General features: G+C 46.4%; 3 protein-coding genes across 14 annotated transcripts; 2 read left to right on the plus strand and 1 right to left on the minus strand.

Moving 5' to 3' along the window:
- Positions 1 to 183: 183 nt before the first annotated feature.
- Positions 184 to 4,702, plus strand: sel (canopy family protein seele). The gene is made up of 7 exons (XM_068766274.1): positions 184 to 389; positions 460 to 527; positions 3,730 to 3,829; positions 3,915 to 4,069; positions 4,155 to 4,247; positions 4,318 to 4,413; positions 4,484 to 4,702. The coding sequence occupies exons 1-7, from the start codon at positions 302 to 304 to the stop codon at positions 4,595 to 4,597; spliced, it is 714 nt and encodes a 237-aa protein (XP_068622375.1). The 5' UTR covers positions 184 to 301; the 3' UTR covers positions 4,598 to 4,702.
- Positions 4,703 to 5,698: 996 nt separating this feature from the next.
- Positions 5,699 to 12,127, minus strand: LOC137923110 (ras-related protein Rab-31-like). 12 transcript variants are annotated; one of them, XM_068766265.1, is made up of 5 exons: positions 12,033 to 12,122; positions 6,822 to 6,949; positions 6,348 to 6,705; positions 6,183 to 6,282; positions 5,699 to 5,980 (listed from the first exon to the last, which is right to left on the minus strand). In XM_068766265.1, exons 1-5 carry the CDS (start codon positions 12,094 to 12,096, stop codon positions 5,860 to 5,862), a joined length of 771 nt encoding a protein of 256 aa, XP_068622366.1. In that variant the 5' UTR covers positions 12,097 to 12,122; the 3' UTR covers positions 5,699 to 5,859. The 12 variants fall into 12 exon arrangements, with proteins under 12 accessions (XP_068622366.1, XP_068622365.1, XP_068622373.1 ...); XM_068766272.1 differs by having other exon boundaries at positions 5,888 to 6,282; positions 6,348 to 6,492; positions 6,563 to 6,705; positions 12,033 to 12,123; XM_068766273.1 differs by lacking the exon at positions 12,033 to 12,122 and adding an exon at positions 8,093 to 8,275 and having other exon boundaries at positions 5,888 to 6,282; positions 6,348 to 6,492; positions 6,563 to 6,705.
- Positions 12,128 to 12,353: 226 nt separating this feature from the next.
- LOC137923059 (uncharacterized) lies at positions 12,354 to 18,604 on the plus strand. The gene is made up of 9 exons (XM_068766182.1): positions 12,354 to 12,492; positions 13,563 to 13,688; positions 14,072 to 14,178; positions 14,297 to 14,417; positions 14,919 to 14,939; positions 15,382 to 15,788; positions 15,858 to 16,006; positions 16,183 to 16,317; positions 18,423 to 18,604. Exons 2-9 carry the CDS (start codon positions 13,654 to 13,656, stop codon positions 18,561 to 18,563), a joined length of 1,116 nt encoding a protein of 371 aa, XP_068622283.1. The 5' UTR covers positions 12,354 to 12,492; positions 13,563 to 13,653; the 3' UTR covers positions 18,564 to 18,604.
- Positions 18,605 to 24,601: the final 5,997 nt, after the last annotated feature.

Here is a 24,601-nt window from a genome sequence, read left to right on the forward strand (position 1 = left end):
GTAATGAAATATTTATAACCTTGTTTGAAAACATGAAGATCTGCATTGGTTACAAATGTAAATAAATGAAGAATGATGTACATACTCCCGTATTGTTCAAAAAAAAATATGTTAAAAAAGAATGAACAATTTTAGAGAAATGTCAACACTTAAATACTCCACTTACCAATCACAAATGAGTGCGTGGTTTTGACAGCAAAGATAAACGATAACACACGTACCTGAATATTCGGAAGCATTTCTTATATTGTAATAGCGAAACTAAGACGAAGGGTCCAATATTTTATTTAAACTTAACATAATGCAATTTTTTCTAATACATGTAAGTTTTTTGCTGTGTTTTTTGTCGGTGTCAGCAAAAATAGACCCGCAAAATTTGAAATGTCTCGGTAAGTATTGCTTTATGTTTAATTTTTTTAGTATTAATCACGTAATTGAGGAAAATTTATTGAATTCCAGTCTGTCGTGAAACGTTTCAAGAATTGAATAAAGCTATTCTAAAGGTTGAGAAATGGAAAAAAGTGGAAGTGAGTAATTTATGTTTTATATTTATTGTTAAAAATATAATTTATTTTAAGACTGAAAACAATTCTCGTGTAACATATTTATCTTTAACCTGTTCTCTTTTTCCTGCTCCATACGAAATAATGACAATGTATATTTATATTACTTTTTTAATTCAGAAAATATAAGAAACTTAAGTAATATTAAACATGTAAAAAAGTATGTACATGAAATAATAAAATTTACACTCGTGAGGTATGATTACACGGAAATGTGTATATTAGTGATAAGTGGAACACATTTTGTTATAATAAATTGAAAATGTCTTGTCCACAACAATTTTAAAACTTGATTTCATGTTAATGTCTTAAAATTTGAGAATTGTAATAAATGTTCATTGAAGAAAGATAAACGTTTGCACATGGAATATAATTCTCTCACAAGTATTGCACGATTGAAATAATTGCTGCAACTGCATTAATAACTAAAGAACACATCAATAAAGTTAACCTTAACACCAACAAGAATTCGATTTTGCTCATAGCTCAACAAATTATAACACCTAACACTAACTTACACAATTTAGACAAACAAAAGTCTCTTAAAACTTGCACTGAAAAACATGAAAGAAAAGGAGAAAAGTCGGAACACCATGTTGATTTTATTCTACATTTGGATTGCAGATCTTAAGTTTAAATATAAATTAGAATCAAAAAATGTTTAAAGTAAAATTAGAATTTAAGAACAGAAAAGAAGAGACCCTTCAAATTGAAAGCTAAAATCATGTCAACTCTAGTAGACCTGACAAATTTAAACATGGATCTGTATGTAAAGAAATGTGCAGACTGATAAAGAAAATAAATAAATTAAATGTACAAAGTAGGTACAACAAACTAGAAGTAATTATTAGTAAGAAGATGAGCTTATCCAAGCATGGTAAGTGTGGTGTCAAATGGTGATAGCCAAGCTAAGACAAAAGAGTGTAGAAACTAAATTTAACCTAATACAAAGACAAAATAAAGAGAAAAGAAATAGATTAAGTTAAGCAGTCAAATAAGAGTAAGTATAAAAAAGAATTGTCAACACTACAAGCAAAATGTACTTCAAACCAAAGTTTCCAAAAAAAGGTAATATTAAAATTGCAATTAGAAGTCGAAAGAGATTGGATACTTAATCTTATAGATAAGCAACAAAAAAAGGAAACCCGAAGACCATAAATAATGTCAATACCAACTGAATTCTTTCATAATCTGTGCCCAAGTGAACACAACAGACTCAACGGATTGAACAGACCAACAAAATACAGAAATTATGGTCACAGAAGTATAAAGGGCTATAGAAAAACAATGCCTCGGAGCCAGATGGGATCGGCAATGTACTCCTTTTAGAAGACAGTACTGTGATACCTATTCTGACAAATGTACAATGGAATCTTTGAAAGTGGGCTTAAGTTTCATACATACATTTACAAAAAACCAAAGATTCAGCTAATGAGAATGAGATGTCAGCTTTATTATCAAGTATGTGAAAGACAATGTTTATCTAGGACGGCTCATTTCACCATCTAACGTAATAACCAAGCAGTAGTCGTGTGCAAGGAATGCTTTGAAGCTACTGGTCTTTAAAAGAAATAATGAAGAATTATGGAAAACAGATAACAGAATGCGGAAAATTTTCAATAGCATTCTGTCATTAATGTCATAGGATGCCAAACTTAGACCCTGACCAGAAATCATACAAAGAAGATGAAGATCTGCCAAAGTGCATTGGAGAGAAGCATTGCAGGAAAAAGCTATCTAACAAAATAAAAATTGCTAATGAAATATACAAACGCCACAAACATTTGTTTGACAAAGAGGAAGCTGAAGTGGAAATGGGCTGCTCGTGTGAGGAACGGCAGAGAGGAGTGTGGCCAGACCCTCACGCGTCGCCACCCTGCGGACACAAACAGAAAGCGTGGCAGCTATCAACTAGCCCATGTGTGCGCACCTAGGAACCAAAGGAAATTAAACCTGGGATGGATCTCCCCGATTGTGATATTTACTGCTTATTAGAAAGTGTCTCCTGGACACAATGATGGAAACTGGAGCATTTCGGGATAATTCCTGTTGTTTATTTATTATCTCTTCCTTTGTTATCGTCTTTGTATTTAGTTAGTTTCAATTGGGATAACAGCCTGTTTTACCAAATGTAAGCGTAGATGGTGCGCACATCTCGAATCAATTTCTGCACTATTTTAAGATTCACGGTAAGGTTTTGTACATGTTTGTGTTCACGTTGTTGATTTGCTTTCAAAGCAATACGTTAGCACATGTGCAACGCGCACGTGCGGGATTTTATCAGATTGATGGTGACGGTGTCCATTGCCAGAATCGCATTTTATCGCAAGACATTTTGTCGGGTGTTACCTTTTGTATATTTCTATATGAATTTGAATCCAAACGATCCACATATATTTTTTTAATGAATATAAACTAGGTATTAATGGTACGGAAGCCGCGCGCGACGCGGTCGCAGCGGTTGGGGAGAATACGGTTAAGGAACAGCAGCGTTGCTCTCAAAAATTCAGCTCTGCTGATTTTTACTGCAAAATGATGTGTGGCGTTGATCACAGACATTAGTGAAAAGTAATGATTCGAAGGATTCGGAGGAAGCAGATCCAATTGTACCCATGAGGAGACCAGTTGCAAGTTCACCTCGCAACAACATTGCGTCATTTTTCCGAAATTGGCAACGTGCAACGTGGGTGCAATGGATTAATTGGTAGCGCGCAAACTAACCTGGATCGGTTACAATGAAATATGAAGCTTTGCAGCAACCAACCTGTTGCCTGCATCTCTTGACAAAAATTCATCAGAGATATTTGATTGTCGAGGCCGTATATTGGAAAAGAATGTGTTGGTGAAGTACAGTTTGATTGAATGAACGGCTTTTGAAAAAGTTCTGCACCGGCCTGAGATTAGGCTGAGCGGTCAATTTAGAGATTCGTCGCGCACTCCGGCGAGGTCGCGTTCCATTAAAAGATATTTGGACACGACTGCTGCGCGCGGTAACACAGACAATCCTCCTCAATGAACTATTTTTTTATTACTTCCACAACATCCTTCACACCGCCTTCCATTTGCCGCTTTTGTAAAGTTACGGAACGGTGTTGCGGTAGGTGCCTCCCAGGCACATAGTTAGCTTTGTTCAGTTTCAACCCATTGATCCCAACGCGACGTACAGGTCGGTAACTTCCGGATGGACGCCGATGGGAACACCTTGCAGCAGAAGTTGCCGGCGCACCGCTCGGCCGTCTACATCTCCGAGCTCATCGATGGCATCTGTGAGTAACTCGTACTGGCGCGGCCGACGCCGACGCGGCGAGGCACGCCTCGCAATGTGTTTAATGGTGACGGGTGCGCGCGCAGGTAAGAAGATGGACGACTACGTGCGCGTGTACTACAAGGCCACGGGCAAGCTCGCCATCATGCAGTTGGTGACGGAGTCCGGCGGCATGAACCCCGAGTTCTCCAAGACCACCTTCGTCACGGACGATGACCTCAACAAGAGCCTCGAGTACTACGTGAGTACAACACCCTCCCCTCCTCCCGCCACGATCACCACAAAGTAGACATTTATTATTAATGTGATTGAACCACCGTTTGCAGTGCGAGCGCATGTTCGAGGACAACGAGGACGAGATCACGGAGCTGTACCGCACGCGGCCGCACGACGACGTCATGCCGGACGCCGAGCGAGCGGTGAGTGACCCTCCGCCTCCCGCCCTGGCGCCGCCCGCCCGCTCTACGAACCGCTTGCCTCGTGTTCCAGATCTGCTTCGAGCACACCGGGTACTGCGAGCCGTGGATGGTGCCCGACGAGCGCGACACCACGTGGACTTCCGAAATGGAGGCTGAATACGTAAAGGTGAGCCGGCGTTCTCCTGCCGCGGCGCCGAGTTCTTCCCCGCAGTGACGAGTGTGTGTTGCGTGCGCAGGTCCACGGCCCCGATCCGTACGGCTTCGGCGGGCTCCCCGCCGCGGCCGCGCCCGACACCTCCGGAGCCCCCACCGCAGACGAGCCGGAGCAGCCCGACCACGGCGAGCTGTAGCCGGCGCGCCAACCCGCCAACCCGCCTCGTCGGCCTTCTCCCGTCGCCTGCTGAGGCCCGGAGCCAAGTTGTCAATTTATTAAATTATAAAATGTATTTTGTGTACGTCCCTGCAATTACATCAGTGCAGAACTAAACGCCGAGGAGAGGCGGCGCCATTCCTTCCACGTTGTGATCGAGCTTGAAGCGACCAGACCCTGTTGCTTCCTTGTTGTTTGACGTTTTTACTAAAATTTATATTGATTAGCTGCTGTTTCGTTTCGGTCCCCGTTTTAATATCCCGGAAGAGGAGCCGCAACAAGTGCACTGTTCTATTCGCATAGCTCATAGTCATACGTATGCAAGTTGCACTTGTCGGCGCACGCAGAAATGGAGAGCATGGTATCCACAGTAGCCTTGAACAATTTAATTTCTCAGCAGAGGTACATTTTAATATAATTAAGTAGAAAAAACACAAACGTAAGGATTTTAAAAGAAATTATTCTGATGAGTTTAATTGTATTTTATTATATTGGTATAATCCAGTGGTAGCAACTAAATATTTTTTCAAAAGCACGGTTACGTCAAGACGATAATGTCCACCGGCAGCTAATGCGTTGGTGTCGCAAAGTGGTCAGCGGCGGCGGTTTGCGGGGGGCTGCCCCCCCAGCGCTGGCCGGACGGCGCGGTTGTAGGCAAAGTATTGACGTTGACTATTTAAAATGAAAGCAAACGGGTCGCGGCGGCGCCGCCATGCGGCTCATTTCCTGCGGGAGACTTCATATATGTCATCTGATTTTGGTGCCAACGTCCTTAGCTGCCACCCGGAGGTTTTGACCATCGGGCGCCATATTGTGCCAGGGCACGACTGTGACTATTTAACTCCAGGGCTAGTCCTTCAGCGCCGATGTCCGGTACGTTGTTGGTGCCGGGCGTGTGTGAGAATTGTCGCGATATCGGTGCTGCGACGGTTGTCGCGGCGGCTGCGCGCTCTGCTTCGTGAGCGATGGCTAAGGTCTAAACTAAGCACGACGTGACAAATTGACACGTTGAGCGCGCAAGGCGTCGCGCTCTCTTTATTCATACAAATTGGATAGGAATAAGTTTAAAGATAAACAATACTATTAAAAATAGTACTTATAAATTTATTGATTTATCTTATGAGAACAATAACAACATTTTATTTGGCATAACATTGGACCGCGTCGTATTAACTTACATACAAAAGTGGGTGCGAACAATCTCCCTTTTTGTTGCAAGAAACTATAGTCTGTACAGAATATTCATAGAAAACACGAGCGTCTTCGGCGCGTCGCACGGACGGACGGGGGCGGCGCGAGGCGCAGCGCTAGCAGCAAGGCGGGCGCGCGGCCGGCGGGCTCCACGCGGGCAGCTCCACGGTACCTGCGCACACGCAGTGTGGTGGTCACTAGCGCCGTGCGCCCCGCACCACGCGCTGCACCCGTTTGTGTGTAGTGGCCAACTGCCCTTCAGAGTTCTCAGCTCAACTGGCTCTGATATCGCGAAAGCATCTGTGGGTGCGTGCGAGTGCGAGGCGCGGGGCGGCGCGGGGGCGGCTGCGTGCTAGGAACGGAGCGGTGCGTACCAACGGCTGGCTCGTGCGGCGGGCGGGCGTCGGCGGCGGGGCGGGCGTGCGCTTGCAGCAGTAGCTCGCGCGCCGTGCTCGTGAACACGTGCTCGATGCCCTGTGCATAAAACACGAATGTCAAGAGTCGCGCGGCGTAGGGAGCGGGGCGGTGGCGGCGCCTACCTGGTCGTGCAGCGCGGAGGTCTCGGTGTAGGCGGCGCCTAGAGCGGCGGCGTAGCGGGCGGCGTCGTGCGCAGGAACTGCGCGCGCGTGCTCCAGATCCGCCTTGTTGCCGACCAGCACCAGCACAAGTGGCTCCGGCACGTTGCTGCAATCGCAATTCTTGTACAACCGGGGTACCGTGACAATAATTCTGCGACTCGTTTAGATAGTCGTACCTCTGCAGTTCCTTTACCCAGCTCTTGATGGCGGCGAAGCTGGCGACGCTAGTAATGTCGAAGACGAGCAGCGCGGCATTAGCGTTGCGGTAGTACATCGGCGCCATGGAGCGGAAGCGCTCCTGCCCTGCCGTGTCCCAGACCTGCACATACGCACGCACATGGTAGCCACCGAACGCGAGGTGTAAGTCGAGCCGCGGGCGTCACAGCCGACAAGCCGACCTCGTCACATTCAAACAGAACAGTGGGCCCGGCGCACCTGCAGCTTGACGCGCGCCTCTTGCAAGTTGATGTTGCAGGTGAAGAAGGAGGCCCCAATGGTGGGCGAAATGTGTTTTGAAAACATCTTGCCGATGTAGCGCACCACCAGACTCGTCTTGCCCACTCCTGAAATGTCAATTGTGTTGCTTCACTGAGTGCACGCTCCGAGGACACGCGACATGCGCCTTTTCCCCCTTCAGGCCATGTAGTCACAGATTAAATAAAAGAGTTGATCTAATTTGAAATGCAAGATAAAGAAATTTGGCTTCATGCAATATGTATGTACTCATGTGCAGAATATGTTGAACATGAACAGAGCCATGAAGTATCATCTCCACACTCAATACAGACCTGGCTGGAATTAAAATGATCGAAAATGTTGCTGCTACCTGCACCAACCAGAATATGGGTCTCTTTGTCCAGTACAATGATTTCAGGAGATAATATATAATATATACATAAAGAACTCCAGTAGGCACAGAACGGCAGCAACATAGAGATATTCTCAACATGCAGCTATTGATTATTTCCTCTACACAACACTTACACAAACAGATTACTCATCTGAGTCAGCTCAAACCGCAAACAAACTACCACTGATAAGCACATGAGTCAATCGTCGCTGGGTCAGTGTGCGCTCACTGCCACTAGAAGCAATACCATTCCCAGCAATTTGATCCCTAAAGTGTAAAAGACCGCTTGTGCCTGTAACTGGAGACTGCAAATAATTTGAGTTGCAGTGTGAACGGGAACCGGCAGTGTTCATTGTTGAGTAAGAGCATTACTGTTGCCACAAAGCCTTGTCTTTTTTAACTGTTTCTGCTTAACCTGCAATAAATGTACAATAAATTCCTTAAAAAAGACTGCCATGTATATCTGTACCTTTTACTGCTAACATATTGACTTAAACAGAGTGCGAGTACGTGTGTACGCGGGATCGCCTCCCGCGCTGTTTGTGTAAGTGCGACTTCATTACTCCGCACCCCGTACAAATGCTTCCCGCCGGCGACACGCTCAAGCGTTTTCGACTAGATGTGGAACCAAATCGAACTTTCGATATTCAAAGTTTAATAAACTATTGCAAAAAGTTTACTGCGGTTTGTCCAAATACTGTTACCTTTGTAGATGAATGAACTTAAGCGAAACAATTTGAAAGTATACTAAACCCTGTGAATTCTCGAATCGCGTAATTCCTTGAGTACATCGCTAACCGGTTCGGTAACCGACGGACCGCATCGCAACACAAATAATTCAATTCCAAACTCGCACCTTGGGAGCCTAACACGACGATTTTAGCTTCTACCACTTTCATTTCACACTGCGATATGCTGTATACAGCAGCGAGCAAACTGAACCTCTGTTTAAGAAATATAGCTTCACATCGCACGACACGACTGCTTACTTGTCTATAAAGTCATTTTTTAAATAAATTTACATGAAGTAACATCTGTGGATACACTGGTACTAACAAATTTGATTAATTAATATTTTTCCATGTGGAAAGGCAAAAGTCACAAGTTCATACAGCCGCTTGTTATTTTAGTAAATTGTTATAATTTTCGCTCAAGAGTCACTTAATTATTTTATCCCTTTTTTCTTTTCTGTTTATATTGTTTTTTTTTTGTTTTCCCTTTGGTTAAATTTATTTTTCTTTTATTTTATCATTTTATGTAAAAAGGTCATGAAGGCAATTTCTTTTAATTAACCTTCACCAAGTGCACAGATTAATAACAAAAATAATTTCAGTAATCGATCATAAAGTTCAAAGAAGAAAAAAATATAGTAAAATGATCTAAAACAATGAAGAAGTACATTATACCTGATTAGCAACTAAATAATCAACTTGCAGTTTTTTTAAGTTTTGTACAGGTCATGTAAAACTCTTATTATAAATTAAAATAAGCCTGGCACAGAAATTAATTCGGAAAAATTATAAAAGATTATAGTTAAATCATTCAGCTTATGCGCCCTAAAATTTGATAGTCACGCCTCGTACTTTTTACTACACTAAATTAATGAATAAATATTGCTTATTATTCATTTGATATTTTACTAACCAATACAATGGAAATTGATAAAAAAAGTAATTAAAGTGCTAAGAAGCGATATTTTAAGCCTGTGTTGTGCTTCAAAATTATTCGACCGGAAAACTAAGTCTATATCTAATAAAAACTAAAATTGGTGCCATTTTGAAATTTCATATCTCGAATTACAACGAATTTATTGAAATTTATTTTATGATCTCATATTTTCCACCTATTTGAAAGTTATCTTATTTTGAAGGTCATTAAATTTGCTGGAATTTAATTTACTTGAAATCATTAATTCAATGTTGTTTAGTTATCGTGTTATTGTAGAATTACCGTGTTTTTTTTTCTAATTTTGTTTACAGTAAGCGTGCTAACAAATAAACCTCAAATTTTGACTAATGTTCACGCTAATAATTTCAAAACGGGGTTTAGCTAAACTAGAGTCATAATTAACAAATGAAGTCTCATTCTCGCAGCATTCTAAATTTTGATTAAGCACAACTCTAATATGTTGGAGGCTTGGTGCTCGGTGTAAAGTTTTATACAATGAACGTTAACACGCCTTCCATTTTAGAATTGAAAGTGCAAAATGACATTGAACGGGATTACGCCGCTCGTCTTGTGTTTGCGTGGATCGATAAAAGAATCCGTCAGCAGCCGGATGTGTTACGTCGGATGATTTGGACTGTTGAGGCGACTAATCGTGGATGGCTATTAGGCCTGGTCAATTCCAACACGAATTTTCTATAAACTACCAAAAAATTAGCCCTCGTCTTGCCCGCCAACCTAAACGACAAGTGATTTTTGTAGTTTCTTCAAAACGATTTTCTTGAAGAGGCTCTGTTGGTGTTCAGGCGTCGTCGGCGGGCCATTTTATCTGCTATTATATCTGGACATAAGTCTGGACCTCTTTTATGGTAACAAACATTAAACAGCGTTCATCGAGAAGTTTCAAACATCAGAGGCAAATTCCTAGAAAGGCCACAGATGAAGACATAAAAAACACGAGAAATGTTACAGCAACTAAACAAGTTGGATTGAAAGCAATGGCAGCTACTTTATACAAATGTTATTTTTGTGTGTAAAAGCACATTTTTATGGATATTTTTGTTTTAATTTTGCACAATGTGCAGTTTTCGGCTTACACAGCTTATCGCAAACTTACCTGCTGTCTGAACGGCTCATTATTCAATTTTGACTCTGGTTGTCCCGTTTTGTAATTATTGCAGTGAATACGAGCAACAATAAGCGATTTAGTTGTTGGGACGATTCGCTGCAAACAATTAAGAGGAAAAACGATGGATAACTAAACAAGCACAAAATGTTACCAAGTTTTTGAAATAAACTGAAGGTTTAAAATTATTAATATTTTATAATTTCTATAAAATCTTAAATTATAGCAAAATTAAAAAGAGTGTCAATGAACTCGTAAAAACACGAAGAATGAAATTTATAAACTGCTCCCGTTCAGAGGGTTGAAGGAGAGACCCTCCTTTGCGTTTAACAAATTTAAGTAAAAACCAGGAAACTATTGTAAATCCGATGCTCAACAAAGTATACATGCGAACATTTCAAAAACAACGACAGTAAAAAAATGTCCAACGAAATAATAAAAAATTTGTAATATGACCATTAAGTTCACTGACTCCGGGGTATTTTTAGGAATAATTTTAGACTAGAAACTTCAGTGGGGCTCCCGTCTGTCTCCACTTGCCAGCGGACCGAGCTCCGCTGCCCGCGCCCTCCCAAAAGTGAGACATACGGACGCCGGTACAGCCAGACTCGCTTGTGTTGACACTTTCATAGCGTACTGTCCTGTGGCATATTGCTCTGGGACGACGCGGCAGACATTGAAAAGTTTAATAAATCGTTTATGGCACAAGGCGTACGTGTGTACAAAAAATTCCACAAACGATTTGAGATCTCCCACTGGAGTGATTTAAAATAAACATTTGTTTTTAATGTATAATTGAAAAAAAATATTATTATCTATCCAAGAACTGCTCGTTCAGGAAGCTAATTATTGTCGTAGGTCGTGGACTGATTGCAAAACAATATTCGTAAAGAGCAACTGTGGAGTTTCTCGTCGACTCTTCTCGACAGAACTGCCCGCCGAGCCGGTGCTATTTTTTTTCTTAACGGCCCCCGTGTTTGGGTGCCTCTCGTCGCTCCCGTCTGGGGTGCACAGGGATATTACAACAATAATAATTTCGCCACAGACTTCTAATATTTACATCTTAATGTCAATTAAACTTTCTTGTATTATTGCTCACATATTCTTTAATTCCTTCTTATTGTTTGTTCCATTCATACCTCCCCTCACTTTCGTGGCCTTCCCGAATCGAGATTAACAGGCTACGTTAGTTAGTTTACATTTTCTGTATTACTTTATTTTGGTGATTTTACTTTCTGATACATTACATACATTACATGTATTTAATTTAAATTTTATGTTTCACCGCGCCGGTGGTAGCTTCCTTCAGCTCTTTTGTGGGGTCAATGCTGCCGACATTTTGTGTTGATTGGCAATTTGAAAGTGCTTGCACCAGTCTATTTGAATAAACGATATTTTTATTGTGTATGTTTCAAAAGAGTGTGAGTAGCCTAAGTGTCATCGGTTTACGTTGTAGAGTGGCGCTTGCAGGAGAAAGAGACGCGTCCCGCGCGCTTCGTTGACGCTGACGGGAACATCTTTTCTAAAAGAATCGACAGACTTGTCATTGTATTGTTCAAATAAGGATCAAATACTTAATTCAAATAATACCAAACTGCAAGTGAACCCTTACCGTGTGTTTTTCTTCGAATAAAATATTAAATAAACCTTTCTTTGTCCATTAAAAGCAGTCACGCCAAATATATATATATATATATATATATATATTTATATAATTATGTGTCTAAGACTCGTTAGCAGTGCCTGCCGGCGACCCAGAGTCCGTTGACTCTGTCATCCAGGCACGGCTGACCGAAAGCGCAGAACTCAGCCGAGCCCAACAAAAGGTTGTCTGGTGCTGGTGCTCCAGGGCCGATTCGTCGAAGTACTATTACCAGTTTAATTCATCGCAAACGCAACTTCCCGGCCGCCATATTTGTTTTACTCGAGCGCATCACCATCGCTGCAAAGCGAAAGCATGCAATTACGTGGTAACAGCATTAATTCCGCGAAAAGTATTACAAACCTAACAGCAAATGGTTTGTTAGGTGTCCTCCGCCCCGCCGCGCGCGCCCGCAGTGCGTTCTCATTTACATCGGAACGACGCACAAACACGATGCACGCGCGGCCGCGACGCCGGTGCACACAAACACAACCGGACGGAGGAGCGGGCCCGCGGAGTCATCCCGCGTCCTTACGAGAACTTGTTTTGGAGCAGCTCGCTGCGTCTGTGTGCGTGCATACGAGTGAGTGTTGCCGGAGAATGCCCGGGGCGCGGGGCGAGGCGGGGCGGCGCGGGGTCACGGGCCGTCGCGGCGGCGCGGCGGGGGCGCAGTCTGACCCTCGCTTGGCAAGTCGTCCGCCTTCGGTTATTATGGTTTCTAAAGTGCGACTAATAAATTAAATAAAAACAAATCCATTGTTAAAGTTTATCGTGAAAGTGGGAAGGTGGTGTTCTCTGCTTCGCGTCTCCCGTCTCGGATTCGGTAAGATGCCGCCGGAGCAGGTGCCGACAGCATTGTGTGGACACGAGTGAAGCGCGCGTGCTGAGAGCGACCCGCGCGCCGCGTCCGCGCCCCGCACCCCGCGCCCTGCACCCCGTGCGCTAACGTCACGCGCTGACGTCACACGCGTGCCGCGACTCGCACAACTTTACACGTTTAAGAGCGAGGTCTATCTTATTTGCGATCGCAAATGAGTTCGTGAATCCGTACTGCCCCACGTTGACCTTTAAATTTCGTTGCTGCCGGTAACACACAAATTCTGTGTTTGTAGGTGTCGTCTTCTGGTGTGTATGTAACACCACAATCACACCCGGGATATTACCGCACCGACCCGAGTCCATAAATAGTACCCGGGTGTGCAGGTTTAGTCCAGGACGATAAGACAAGCCACGTACACCGCTCAGCGTTATCGACGCCGTGGATAACCTACCGGACTCGTCGGCCGGGTCCTATATCACAGTGGACGCAAACCTCTGATCATACTCTAGATAAAAAGCATTGATGGAATTTTAACCGCCACTTTTTTTGGCGCCCTTGTGTCGGAATGCCAAACGGGTATTATCGGCAGGTGTGGCCCAAACCGAGGTCTCTTCTTGGGGGCTCTTGGGCCTAGTCACCCGAGGGTATATCTGCGATACGCTCCGAGAGCACGGCAGCCTCCCTATTCGATAAATTAATAGTACACAGCGGCCCGAGCTGGAGTTTAGCCCCTGCTCGAGAGGATATTAAGTAAATTAAACCTAGGGAGGTTCACTACCTTAAAATGGATCTTAGGCTAGGCCTTCTCTGCACCCTTCCGCCTTGTACTAGCGAAATCTGCTATTGCCCTTGGGGCAGTAATGAGAGTGCAGTCAAAAAGTTCTTGTGTCTGTGTCTTGTGCAGGGTCGTGAGCCGCGTCGCCGGTGCCCCGCGCGACCCGCATCGCGCCGCCGACCGTATTCTCCGTGCGGCGCCCCATCTCCACAATCCTTTCCCACTTCCCATATTCTACCATTCCTGTGATACCACTGCAGCGCGTGAGCTCATAATTTTTTTCCTCTGATGTGCGCAGGGCTCCGGCGGCGACAACAGCGGTCACTTTGATCGAGTGAGCGCTCGCCGTGAGACTTCCAACTCGCCGTGTGACTGCTTTCTCCCCCGGGATGGGTGATCGGCCGCGCATTAACGGACCCAAAACGTGAGTGCCCGTCGTGCCGGCCGTTTTTCATTAGCAGTTCTCTCCAGCAGCACCGTCCGCGACTGCCCGCTCGTTCTCACGTAAGCGCTGTGCCCTCGCTTTTGCGTCAGATGGCTACGTGAAGAACACGGATGCTCCGGCCGCCCGTTGTCGGTTATTTTGGTACCCTTTACATATGTTAATCAACAACACGTCGGCCCGCGCGGCAGCCGGCGTCGCGCGCGTCGGCGCGCTGCGGTCGGTGATGTATTTGGCACTTGTAATTTTGTTGTTATGACGTTATATGATCAAGATTAAAATCTTAACTAATACTGTCTAGTTATTAGGAATCTGTTGTATTATTATTTTAAAGTATAACGGCACTGCCGTGTTCCTCCTGCCAGGCAGTGTAGGGCGAGTGTCCCCAGGCGCGGCTGGTGGGTTCTGCTGGCGGCGGTGGGGCTGTGTGCGGCGCGCCCGCAGGACGCTGGCCTGAACCTCGACCCCACAAGTAAACTCACACCTTGTATATATAGTTTTAGTCAAAGAGGCGCGGTGCTTTGGACACCTTGGCACACTCCGCGATACCCGCGCAGCCCCCCCACTGACGGAGACACTTTTCATTGCAGGCAACAAGAGCGTCAAGTGCGTCACGAGCGACGGCAGAGAGGGCGTGTGCACGCTCTACCTGCAGTGCTACGCGAACCATTCGCTGGCCTACGGCGGCAACCTGCTGCTCGACGAGGTCCGGTGCGTGCGCTGACGAGCGGCCACGCTCGCTCGACATTCTGCAACATTCATGTTTAAATAATTAAACTCTATTTCCCAAGAAACTAATGTTTCGGCGTGGAGATCAGACAGTTTTGGTTTTGAGCTTTTGATAGTTGTAACCAATTCAGCTTGCCGAAGTGTCAAGCGCGAGCGAAGTAGACAAGTAATAGCTATCGACCAAGTCGGGGACCCTTCGTCTGAATGATAAGCGGGTACCGACGAGTCCACGCCCAGGCCGCGGTGACCCACCAGCGCAGTCGCTCAGAGTGCCCGCCGAGCTCTCGGATCGCTAAGACTTTATGCACGCGAATATTTAGCGGCCCGAGCCGAGGCTCCTTTGAAAGCCAGTGAGCGTCGCTACCGCAAAAACGAGGCAGCGCTTTCGCTTCGTGTTTTGGGGTCGCCTCTAGGGTTTTATGGCGTGACGCCGGGTGGTCGAACTGCTGCGGTCAACGGATTCAACGAAATTTGTTGTTACAGGGACTCTGCTTCTGCGGGAAGGTAATTATGATTTACTTACTTTGTTATCTTAGGACTAGCAGCTAGCTAGTGAAACTCGAATACCGGGAAAAATTGCCGTAAAAAGGAATAGTTTATATAAATGAAAAAGTAGAAAGGGGTTCTTAAATGTAATAAAAGATTGTGATGTGAAGTAGTCCGCATATTTATTTCATACGAAACGCTTTTACGGAATGCTTGTGTTTGTCAAAATTATATGGCCATTTGTACAACTGTGCGAATAATAATGCGGAAGTTCTCACATTAGCGCACCGCATAAGTTATCGCCCCATTGCGCTTCAGCCGTTGCTCAAAGTCTGCATTTTGTTAACAAACCGGTTATTGTGGCGACGATCGGGACTTGCGAGTTAGCAAGCGGTCGATAAAATGTGAACGTTCGAAACGAACAAAATCAACACTGCGGAACAAACGTCCCTCGTCCAAGTGCGACGATACGGGCAGACGACCAGCGGCGTCGCGTGCTCCGCGTGCGCCCGTTCCCTGTAGGCCGTTCGATCCACAGCGGCTGCGGACACAACAAGTGGTGCTGCACGGCGGGGGCGGGGGCGGGGGAGGGTACGGCGCGGGGAGCGCGGTGCTGGCGCGCGCGCGACGGTTGCCCGGGCTGCGTGGCGTTGTACCGGCCGGGCGGCGACGCCGCGCGGCGCCAGCGCGAGCCTTCGGGCCTGTACTGCGCGGGCGTGCTGCTGAGCGCGCGCGTCGTGCTGACGTCGGCGGCTTGCGTGCACACCGTGGCCGACGAGGACATCTGGGCGCGCGTGCCGGCTGCTGCCGACCCGCAGCGCCGCTACGCCGTGGCCAACCGCCTGGCGCACCCGCATTACCGCACACGTGAGTCCGCCCCGCCCGCTTCGCCCGCTCACACTCGTGGCCACGCTCTGTTTGTGCCGCTGTTTGCAGATAATCACGCCAACGACTTCGGGCTGCTGGTGCTGACGGAGTCCGTGGCGCTGCAGGCCGGCGCGGCGGCGTGCGTGTCGCTGCGCGAGCCGCTGCGCGACGTCGCCTGCTCCGTGCCCGGCTTCGACCGTGAGGAGCGGGTGGTCATGGTGAGCAGCCGAAGCCGTAGCGCTGTCCCGTCCGGGGACAGTCCTCGGCTTCGGGCCGAACACGTACATTTTGTTGTAAGCAGCTGCACCGAGAGTGCGCCGGGCTACGCACTCCGAGCTACCCGGTTTAGAACTATTGCCGTCAATATGTGACGATAAAGTTTGCGTTTGTGCAGACGGCGCTGAGGGTGCGCGCCGGTGACTGCAGCCCGCGCAACCGCAGCATCGCCGACCTGGCGTGCGGCACCGGCGCCGCGGGCTGCAGCGTGGCGCCCGGCGCGCCGGTGCTCTGCGCCGCCGACGGCACGCAGGTAGGACACGCCCACACGACCGCGTCCCACACGCGGCGCGGCGTGCTGCCGGCGTGTGGGACGCGGGTGCTCTCTAAGCACAGTTGTATTAATTATTTTCGGACTAACATTGATTGGGAAACACAATTATAAACGATAGCTAAGAACAAGCTTCTGCAGTTATTATTCACACACTAGTTTCATTTGCGTGTTTGACAGGGAATATGAGAAAATTAGGTAAACATTATAAGGAAAACTAAAACCCAAACAATAAGTAACCGCCCGAGCGCCGCGCACCAAATTTATTCATTTTCAATGGAATGTTTTGCCAAGAGTTGTCTCGCGGCGCACATTCTCGAGTTGAATAGGTCAAGCCCCGGTGCTGAGGAAGTTCATCAACTACTTCCGCGCCGCGCAACCAGAGCGCACTGCTCGCGCAGTTGGCCGCGGGCGGTGCGTCGAGCGACGCCGGCAGCCTGAGAGCGGTGGCATTAATCCGTAATCCTGTTTCTGCGACTGACTCTGGACTATCAATGGCGTTATTTGCGATCTTAAATAGAAAAGTTATTACTTTAACACTAGGGCTTACAATACCCGAATTCCGGGGCCCCGAATACCGGAATCCCGGACGATTTTAGTCCGGTATTAAAAATCGGTATTTATGTAAAAATAACGGTATCACATTAGTTGAAAATTGAATTTATGTACAATATTGATCCAATTCAAAATATTATTAATCAATTACATTTATTTAAGATTTACAAACAATCATTGTATTAAAATCAATATCAGGCACATTAATTACATAAACGGAGCCGAGTGTGGAACCTTCTAGAAGCGGCGGTGTCGGCGCTATAAAGGGATTGTTTATTGCATCAAGCTCTGCGCGTTGCTCCAGGCCGCTAGTAAATTCATGTCAGAGAAATAAAATGCGGGGATAACGATTTACCGCCGCGTGCATAGTTTGCACTGCGAGGCGAGTCTGGTTCTTGAAATGTTCAACTAGACGAAGTAACTAGAGGAAGAAGCAATTTGAACCGTGTATGGATGTTGGGAATCCTTACGTCTTGTTGTTCGATGAAACAGAGGAGGCGGGGGTGTTACTTGGTGGAATTCCGCTGCACGGTCTCTTAAATGCAGTGTGTGGTACACCGATAAACTGGCAACTCGCCGCCGACGCTCCGAGCTCTGAAGCTTGGCGCTGACCAAAGCATCGTCACCAAGCAGCCTCTCTGCGTCGCCCCCGCGTGGAGTCCAAAGCTCTCCAGTATCTAAAATCTCTTCACGATACTGCAATAAGCTAGGAATTACTGAGCTGGTTAATAATTTGGACTTCTTTAAAACGGAGGTTCCATTTTGTTCATGTACGCGCTGAAACACGACCATTTTAGATCAGCGGCCATGCGACGAACTATACTAAGATAATTATATCAATAAGAATTATGTGACCTACTGCGGTACATTTTATATTTCACACGATATTTGTGTTTTTCCTTCAGTTAATAGTTTAATTAAGTAAATTAGCGAAGCACTGCATCAGGGCGGACATGAGGAATTTTATATTAGTTCGTAAGTTTGTAGAGCTTATTGGTATGTGTTCGGCTTGCACTTTGTTATTCGCGGACTGGAGTCGAGTCAAACTGTATTTAGTTTTTTGGGACTGCGTAGTTAATTGATACTCCAGTCCTGCGCACAATGCCGATGTGGTTTCCGTCAAGGTTTCGTGGCCCTCCCTTTAAATCCGTGTTCTTTATTTTGGACCTCTGGCCTCTGCTGTTAGACTCTTTCTTTGTCCTCTTCCTTTTCCTCCGATATTTTCTCCTTTCCTTCCTCTACTCCGACTTCTTCCTGTGTGTGTGTGCGCGCGCGCGCGTGTGTGCGTGTGTGAGTGCGGTGTGCGTGTGTGTGTGCGCCTGTGTGTGTGTGTGCGTGTGTGTGCGCCTGTGTTTGTGTGCGTGTGTGGGTGCGTGTGTGTGTACAGGCAAAAGAAGCTCGCTCCTTTCGCCTGTTCTTCTCAGAGACATTTAATGCGAACATGTGGTCGAATCTACTCGACGTCAACAGATGTAATCCATCGGATGTTAATAATTTTTTTTGAATTTGAATTTGATTTTGATCGTGTGCAGGGCGGACACGCGGTGGCGGGAGTGGCGCGGCGGCCGTGCGCGGAGGGCGCTGCGCAGCTGGGCCGGCTGCAGGAGCACGCCGCCTGGCTGCAGAAGGAGCTGACGCGCCTGGGCCTGCCCAGCTCCGAGTACGCCGTGTAGGTTTCGCGCCGCGTCCACCGCTGCCTTTCTAAATAAAACAATACAACCCGTAAGAGCAGTGTTATTTATCACTTAAAATGCCCTTGGTATTGTACACATGCCAGCTGCGGGCTCAAACACACTTAGGAATATAATTTGCAGGTCGTGGTGTACAAAAACACCTGCTTGTTGCAATTTCCTCCTTGTGCCGCCTTTTCCTAGTAATAACGTGTCTGGTGGCAGTTTTAAATTTTCAATTTTAAATAAAAAATGGTACGCTTTACTCGCAGTTTTATTAAGGCATAGAACGATAGGACAGAAATATGGATTTTAATTTGTAACGTGCACGTCATAGAAATGTCTTTCGTCGAGTTGCGCGCCGTTCGGTAAACTTCGTTCAACTGATCTAATTTCTCGACGGATGTTTTCTTTTAAATTCACAAGAGCTCGCGGATTGTTTTAGTAAATTCTGTTAGGTAGCCTCACGGTCTGGTCCACGCCCGGTTCACAGAAGCACGAGGGGTCCTCCTTGAGCTTGAACCTGTGGAGGTACTCAGAGAACCCCCTGTGCCTCGTGAAGAGCTGGGCCGAGACCGCGTCCACCTCGATACTGCGGAGCACGCGGTAGACCGAAATGGCGTCCGGAAAAAATGTCCTCGTTACTGAAGCCGTCGTTCCTTCTTTATACCTCCTGTTCCATTCGTCGAGCGACTCCAGTCTCAGTTGTCGCTTGAAGAATGAAATGGGGCATCTCTCATATACAGGTCTTCTTCAACTCTTCAGGGCCGCGCCCTTGGCCAACTGGTCCGCCCTTTTATTACCCTCCATCCTCGCGTGCGCTTTCACCCAGTATAATCTTACTTCCCTCCCTTTTTCTCTCACTTTCATAACAATTTCTTTCACTCTCAACGCTAAAGGATGGATGGTGTCCGATCTTGCGACAGTTTCGAGGGCGGACCGCGAGTCGCTCATTATGGCGCATGACTGCGCGGACCCGCTGGCCGCGTACCCCGTTGCTTCCGCTAGAGCCAGCAGCTCTGCCTGGTATACAGTGCAGAAGCTTGACACTTGGTTTCAACTCAAAATAAACGTTATTTCACGAGTAGAATGTTTAGAAGCGGCCAGATAGCGTAGTGGCGGCAGTTATTAAACGCGAGCGGCCCATGGGCGGCTTCTTTCGCGAACATTTTGTTTCATCTCGAATTACACTATTTACGTACTTAAGGTTTAGAAGCGGCCAGCCAGTGCAGGGGCAGCAGTTATAAAACGCTCACGGCCTATGTGCGCGTTTTTTTGACATTTGGCTCAACTCGAATTAAACGTCATTTCACGAGTTGAACGTATAGATGCGGCCAGCCAGTGCAGGGGCGGCAGTTATAAAACGCGAGTGCCCTAGGGGTGCGTTTCATTAACATTTTGTTTGTACTGGACAAACACTTTATTTCAGGTGATTAAAGTTTAGAAGCGCGAGCCAGTGCAGGGGCGGCAGTTATAAAACACAAGCGCTCTTGACACGCGTTTTATTAACATTTTGTTTCTACTGGACAAATACTTTATTTAAATAAGAAAGGACCAATATCTAGCCACCTCCGCACATGCAGTGGTTGTCGTGCATGAAAGTGCACCGCCCGCCAGCCCGCTCGTAAATGCGCATGCGACAGACAATGCCAACTACACAACCGCCACCGTAAATTCACTCAACACGTGTTTCACCCCTCCACGGGGCATCTTCAGGAGTTGTTACACAGATTAGTGCTAAACACCGTGCTGACTCGGTCGCTTTCATGCACGACAACCACTGCATGTGCGGAGGTGGCTAGATATTGGTCCTTTCTTATTTAGGATGGACTTCCGCAATGTAACGCCTGAATCCATTAAAAATACTTTATTTCACGAGATTAATTTTCAGAAGCGGCCAGCCAGTGCAGGGGCAGCAGTTATAAAACGCTCACGGCCTATGTGCGCGTTTTTTTGACATTTGGCTCAACTCGAAATAAACATTTTTTACGAGTTTTTCACACAATTTGGACAGTTAGGGAAATCTCCGTATTTGAACCGATGGAGGTACGTTCGGTAACAGCCGTGGCCGGATATCATCTGTGTTAGGTAGTAGTTAAACTCTGAACCATGATCCCGGTTCACCCATGGCTCTAGGTTTGGTATTAGCTTACGCGTCCACTTTCCTTTCGTCGACTTATTCCAGGACGATTGCTACTGTTGCAAGCTTTTCATCCTTCCCGGGATTCGAAGTTTAGCTGATGTTGGGTCTGGTCTGCTTTTTTTGCTTCGGTACAATTTCGTCTGCAAGATGCGCAACAGGAACCATATCCGCTCTCTTCTTTCTCTCCCCGCCGCATCTTCCGATACTGTACGAAAGGCGCTAGCTACCCGTAGATTGCTGACTCTATAAACAGAGGCGATTTTCCGGCGGGACTCCAGTTTGCTTAGTGCGTCAAACCATATGGACACCAGGTACATAAGCACTGACGTAGTCACCGACGCTAATGACTTTCTTCTGTTTTGCTTGCGACCTCCGACATTAGGCATATAGGCCAAGGTACATACATATATTAGGCCAAGGTACCGTATAGCTGGATGAGTTGCGATTTCACAGCTGCCGACATTGAGTGTGATGGTCTCCACAACTCTCCTGCCGGTAATGAGCACTGCTTCCGTCTTCTGCTCAGCCAGTTCTAGTCCGACTGACCTCATCCACAGGGTGATTATTTGGAAGGATCTTTCAAATGCCCACTTCACTTCCTCCACGTGTTTCGCTACTATAACGACTGCTAGATCATCAGCGAATGCGACGAGTTTAGTTTCGCTGGGTAGATGTTTCTTTAGGAGTCCATCGTACATAGCGTTCCACAAAAGTGGCCCTAGTACTGACCCCTGTGGGACGCCTCCGGTGACTTTGTACTCCTCCGTCCCGATTCCCGTAGTGTATATGAGGACCCTATCAGAGAAGTAACTAGCGACTATTTTACGTAGGTATGGAGGTACATTCAGTGAGCTAAGTGCCCCCATGATAACCTCCCATTTTGCTGAGTTAAAGGCGTTTTTAATGTCCAAGGTGGCAACCAGGCAGTATTTTATCGAGCCTCTCTTCCATCTTTTCCCAGACACTGCTAGTTTTGCTATATTGACTACTTGCTCTATAGCGTCTAGCGTAGACCGGCCTTTTCTGAACCCATACTGTGAGTTAGCTAGGTGGGGTTCAACTGCTGCTTCGATCCTGCTGTGGATAATACGTTCTAGTATTTTCCCCGCAGTATCCAGCATACAGAGGGGCCGGTATGACGATGGCTCGTCTGGTGGCTTCTTACCTTTAGGGAGAAGTACCAGTCTCTGTCGTTTCCACGCGGTAGGAAAGGTCCCTTCCAGTAAGCAGCTATTGTAGGCCTCCAAGAAGACTCCTGGTGTTGCTACAATAGCTTGCTTAAGAGCTACGTTGGGGATCCCATCCGGTCCCGGAGCTTTGTTGTTTCCAACCCTACTGCATGCTACCATCAGCTCCTTCTCGGTAATAGGGGGGATTCGGATCCACAATCCCTAGTTGAAAGGAGGATTTTGGTTACGTGGGGAACAGAGCTCTTACAATTCTTCCTAGTAGAATAGGACAAGTGGGCGTTGTATTCTCATGTCTCAGTTGTTTAACTACAACCTGGTACGGCTTGCCCCATGGATTCTTTTCAACCTCTTCCAACAATATTTTCCACGCGTTTCTCTTGCTCTCTTTAATGGATTTATTTAATTTTAATCGCGCTTCCTTATATTTGTCGTAGAGCTGCTCGAATTGTGGTGTTTTCCGAGCCCGTTGGGAGGTTCTACGCGCCTTAACACATATTTTCCTAAGCTCAGCAATGTTATCATTCCACCAGTACACCGGTGGGGTTCGGTTGTTGTTGCGTCGCCTTGGCATTGTTGCATCGCAGGCCTCCGTCAGCCTCCTTATGATTTCAGCCGCCTTTTCACTGGCACTTTTGGAAAGCAGTGGTCGATCCTCGAGTGCTATCTTGAACAGGCCGGGATCATACATGCTAGTCCTCCAACCCACTGAGCCAGTTCTTGTGTGTGGTACTCTATTTGTATTTGGCTTACATGATACCTCCCAGTATATGGCACAGTGGTCGCTAGCGGTGTAAGTATCCGAGATCTCCCAACTGTTATTTCCTCTTGCCAGTGTACTGCTGACGAAAGTCAGATCCACAATTGAGCTCGCCTCGCCTCTTGTAAACGTGGGTTTATCACCTGTATTAAGTAAGGCGACGTCCAACAGTGACATCGCTTCCAGAAGCTGGCAACCTCTAGTGTTAGTAGCTTTACTACCCCAGTCCGCTGCCCAAGCGTTAAAATCTCCAGTTATAGCTACCGGGGAGTACATTCGGGCATCCTCCACTAATTTGGCCAGGAACCGGACGAACTCATCGTGTGTTAGGCTAGGTGGTGCATAGCAACTGTAGAAATGTATTTCATTAAATTTGGCTCTTACAAATCCAGAACAATTATTTTGATTACCCTGGAGAGGTTTAGTGCCACATGCCCAGATGACAGCTTTTCCTTCCTTATCGGTGATCCAGTTTAGGCCACTGATGTGCTTATAGGGTTCCGAAATTAGTACTATGTCTAATTTTAGCTCCCGTACAGTCTGCATGAGTAGGTCTTGGGCAACCTCAAAATGATTAAGATTAATTTGTAGTACCTTGATCATTTTTGAGGCTGTCTTAACATCTGAAGTGCTTTTTTAAATACAGGGCAATGACCACATCCTGCAATGTGAGCACAGTCTTCGGAATTCCCAATGTCAACACAGAGGACACATCGGGCTTCCTTACCGCACTCTTTGGCTTTGTGGCCTATTTCCCCACATTTGATGCAGCTCTTCGATCTGTCATGTTTGTTGCTGCATTTGTTTGCAACGTGACCATAGTGCCAGCACCTGAAGCATTTTATAGGCCTTTGAGTAGCTCTTATTCTACAATTGACCCAACCTATCTTGATGTTTTGCCGCTCTGTTAAGGTTCTTGCCAGTTCTGCTGCTACTCTAACAGAAGCCGTAAGTGTTCCTCCGTATGCTTTGCGAAGGGACTTGACACAGTGTTCAGAAATTTGGCTTCCTCCGCCAGTTATTTTCTGTAGGGCTTCTACGATTTCAGGCACCGTCGTGGTTTCGTCTAGGTCCTTAATCTCTAATTCCTGTTCAGGTACTTTGCATACTACCGTAGCATCTTTTCCAAGAACTGTGGAAATGGTGTTTCTTATCTCCTGCGTTTTATCTTTTTGATTTTTCGCTAGGATAAGAAGCATATCGCCCGTAGCCGTCCTTCTAATTTTATCAACACATTTGCCTATATGATCCGCGGAAGCATCTTTTTTGACCCGCTTAAGGATCTCGGCGTACTGATCCTTCTGGCTTGGGCGAATGATAAGAGCACTCGGACGCGTTGCTACTTTCTTCTTGGGTTGCTTTTTCTTTTTTACCTCTTTCCACTCCGAGTGATCGTGTGGAAGTGGCGGCTTTGGCTTCAGCTCTGGCCTTACCGTAACTGCTAAGTCCGTTGTATTAGCTTTTCGCAGTTTCGGTGCCTGGCTGATCTCCAAGGGTGATTCGCAGTTTCGGTGCCTGGCTGATCTCCAAGGGTGAAGAGCGTTCCGTCCTTTTGACTTTTCGCGTTTTTCGGCTCTTCGGTGTTGCCGATTTGCTTTCTTCTTCGGTTTCTTTTACAGTCGTGTCCGAATACAATTTGTAAAGAGACGGTGACGTTTGCACTTCTCCTACAGATGTGGTGGCGTTTGATTTTCCGACGCTTCCAATTTCCCTGGTGATCTTTGCAAACGATGTACCTAGCGCGGCCACATGTTTGCGGATCTCTCCATGAACGTTTAATTTGCCCTTTATGTACTCCGCCAGGGCAGTGATTGTATTTTCGTGGAGCTGTAATGCCTTCTTCAGCTCCATATTACTTTCATTTTCGTTTGTTTTTTTGATTAATTTATCCATGCTGTTCCCACGAGAACCTAGGGAAATATACAGTCCGCTTCGGCAGAGCCCCGGTTAC

Source organism: Battus philenor, unplaced genomic scaffold (genome assembly GCF_028537555.1).
Source record: "Battus philenor isolate CCGP_79_NKW_IND1 unplaced genomic scaffold, ilBatPhil1.0.hap1 SCAF_20, whole genome shotgun sequence".
NCBI lineage: Eukaryota > Metazoa > Arthropoda > Insecta > Lepidoptera > Papilionidae > Battus > Battus philenor.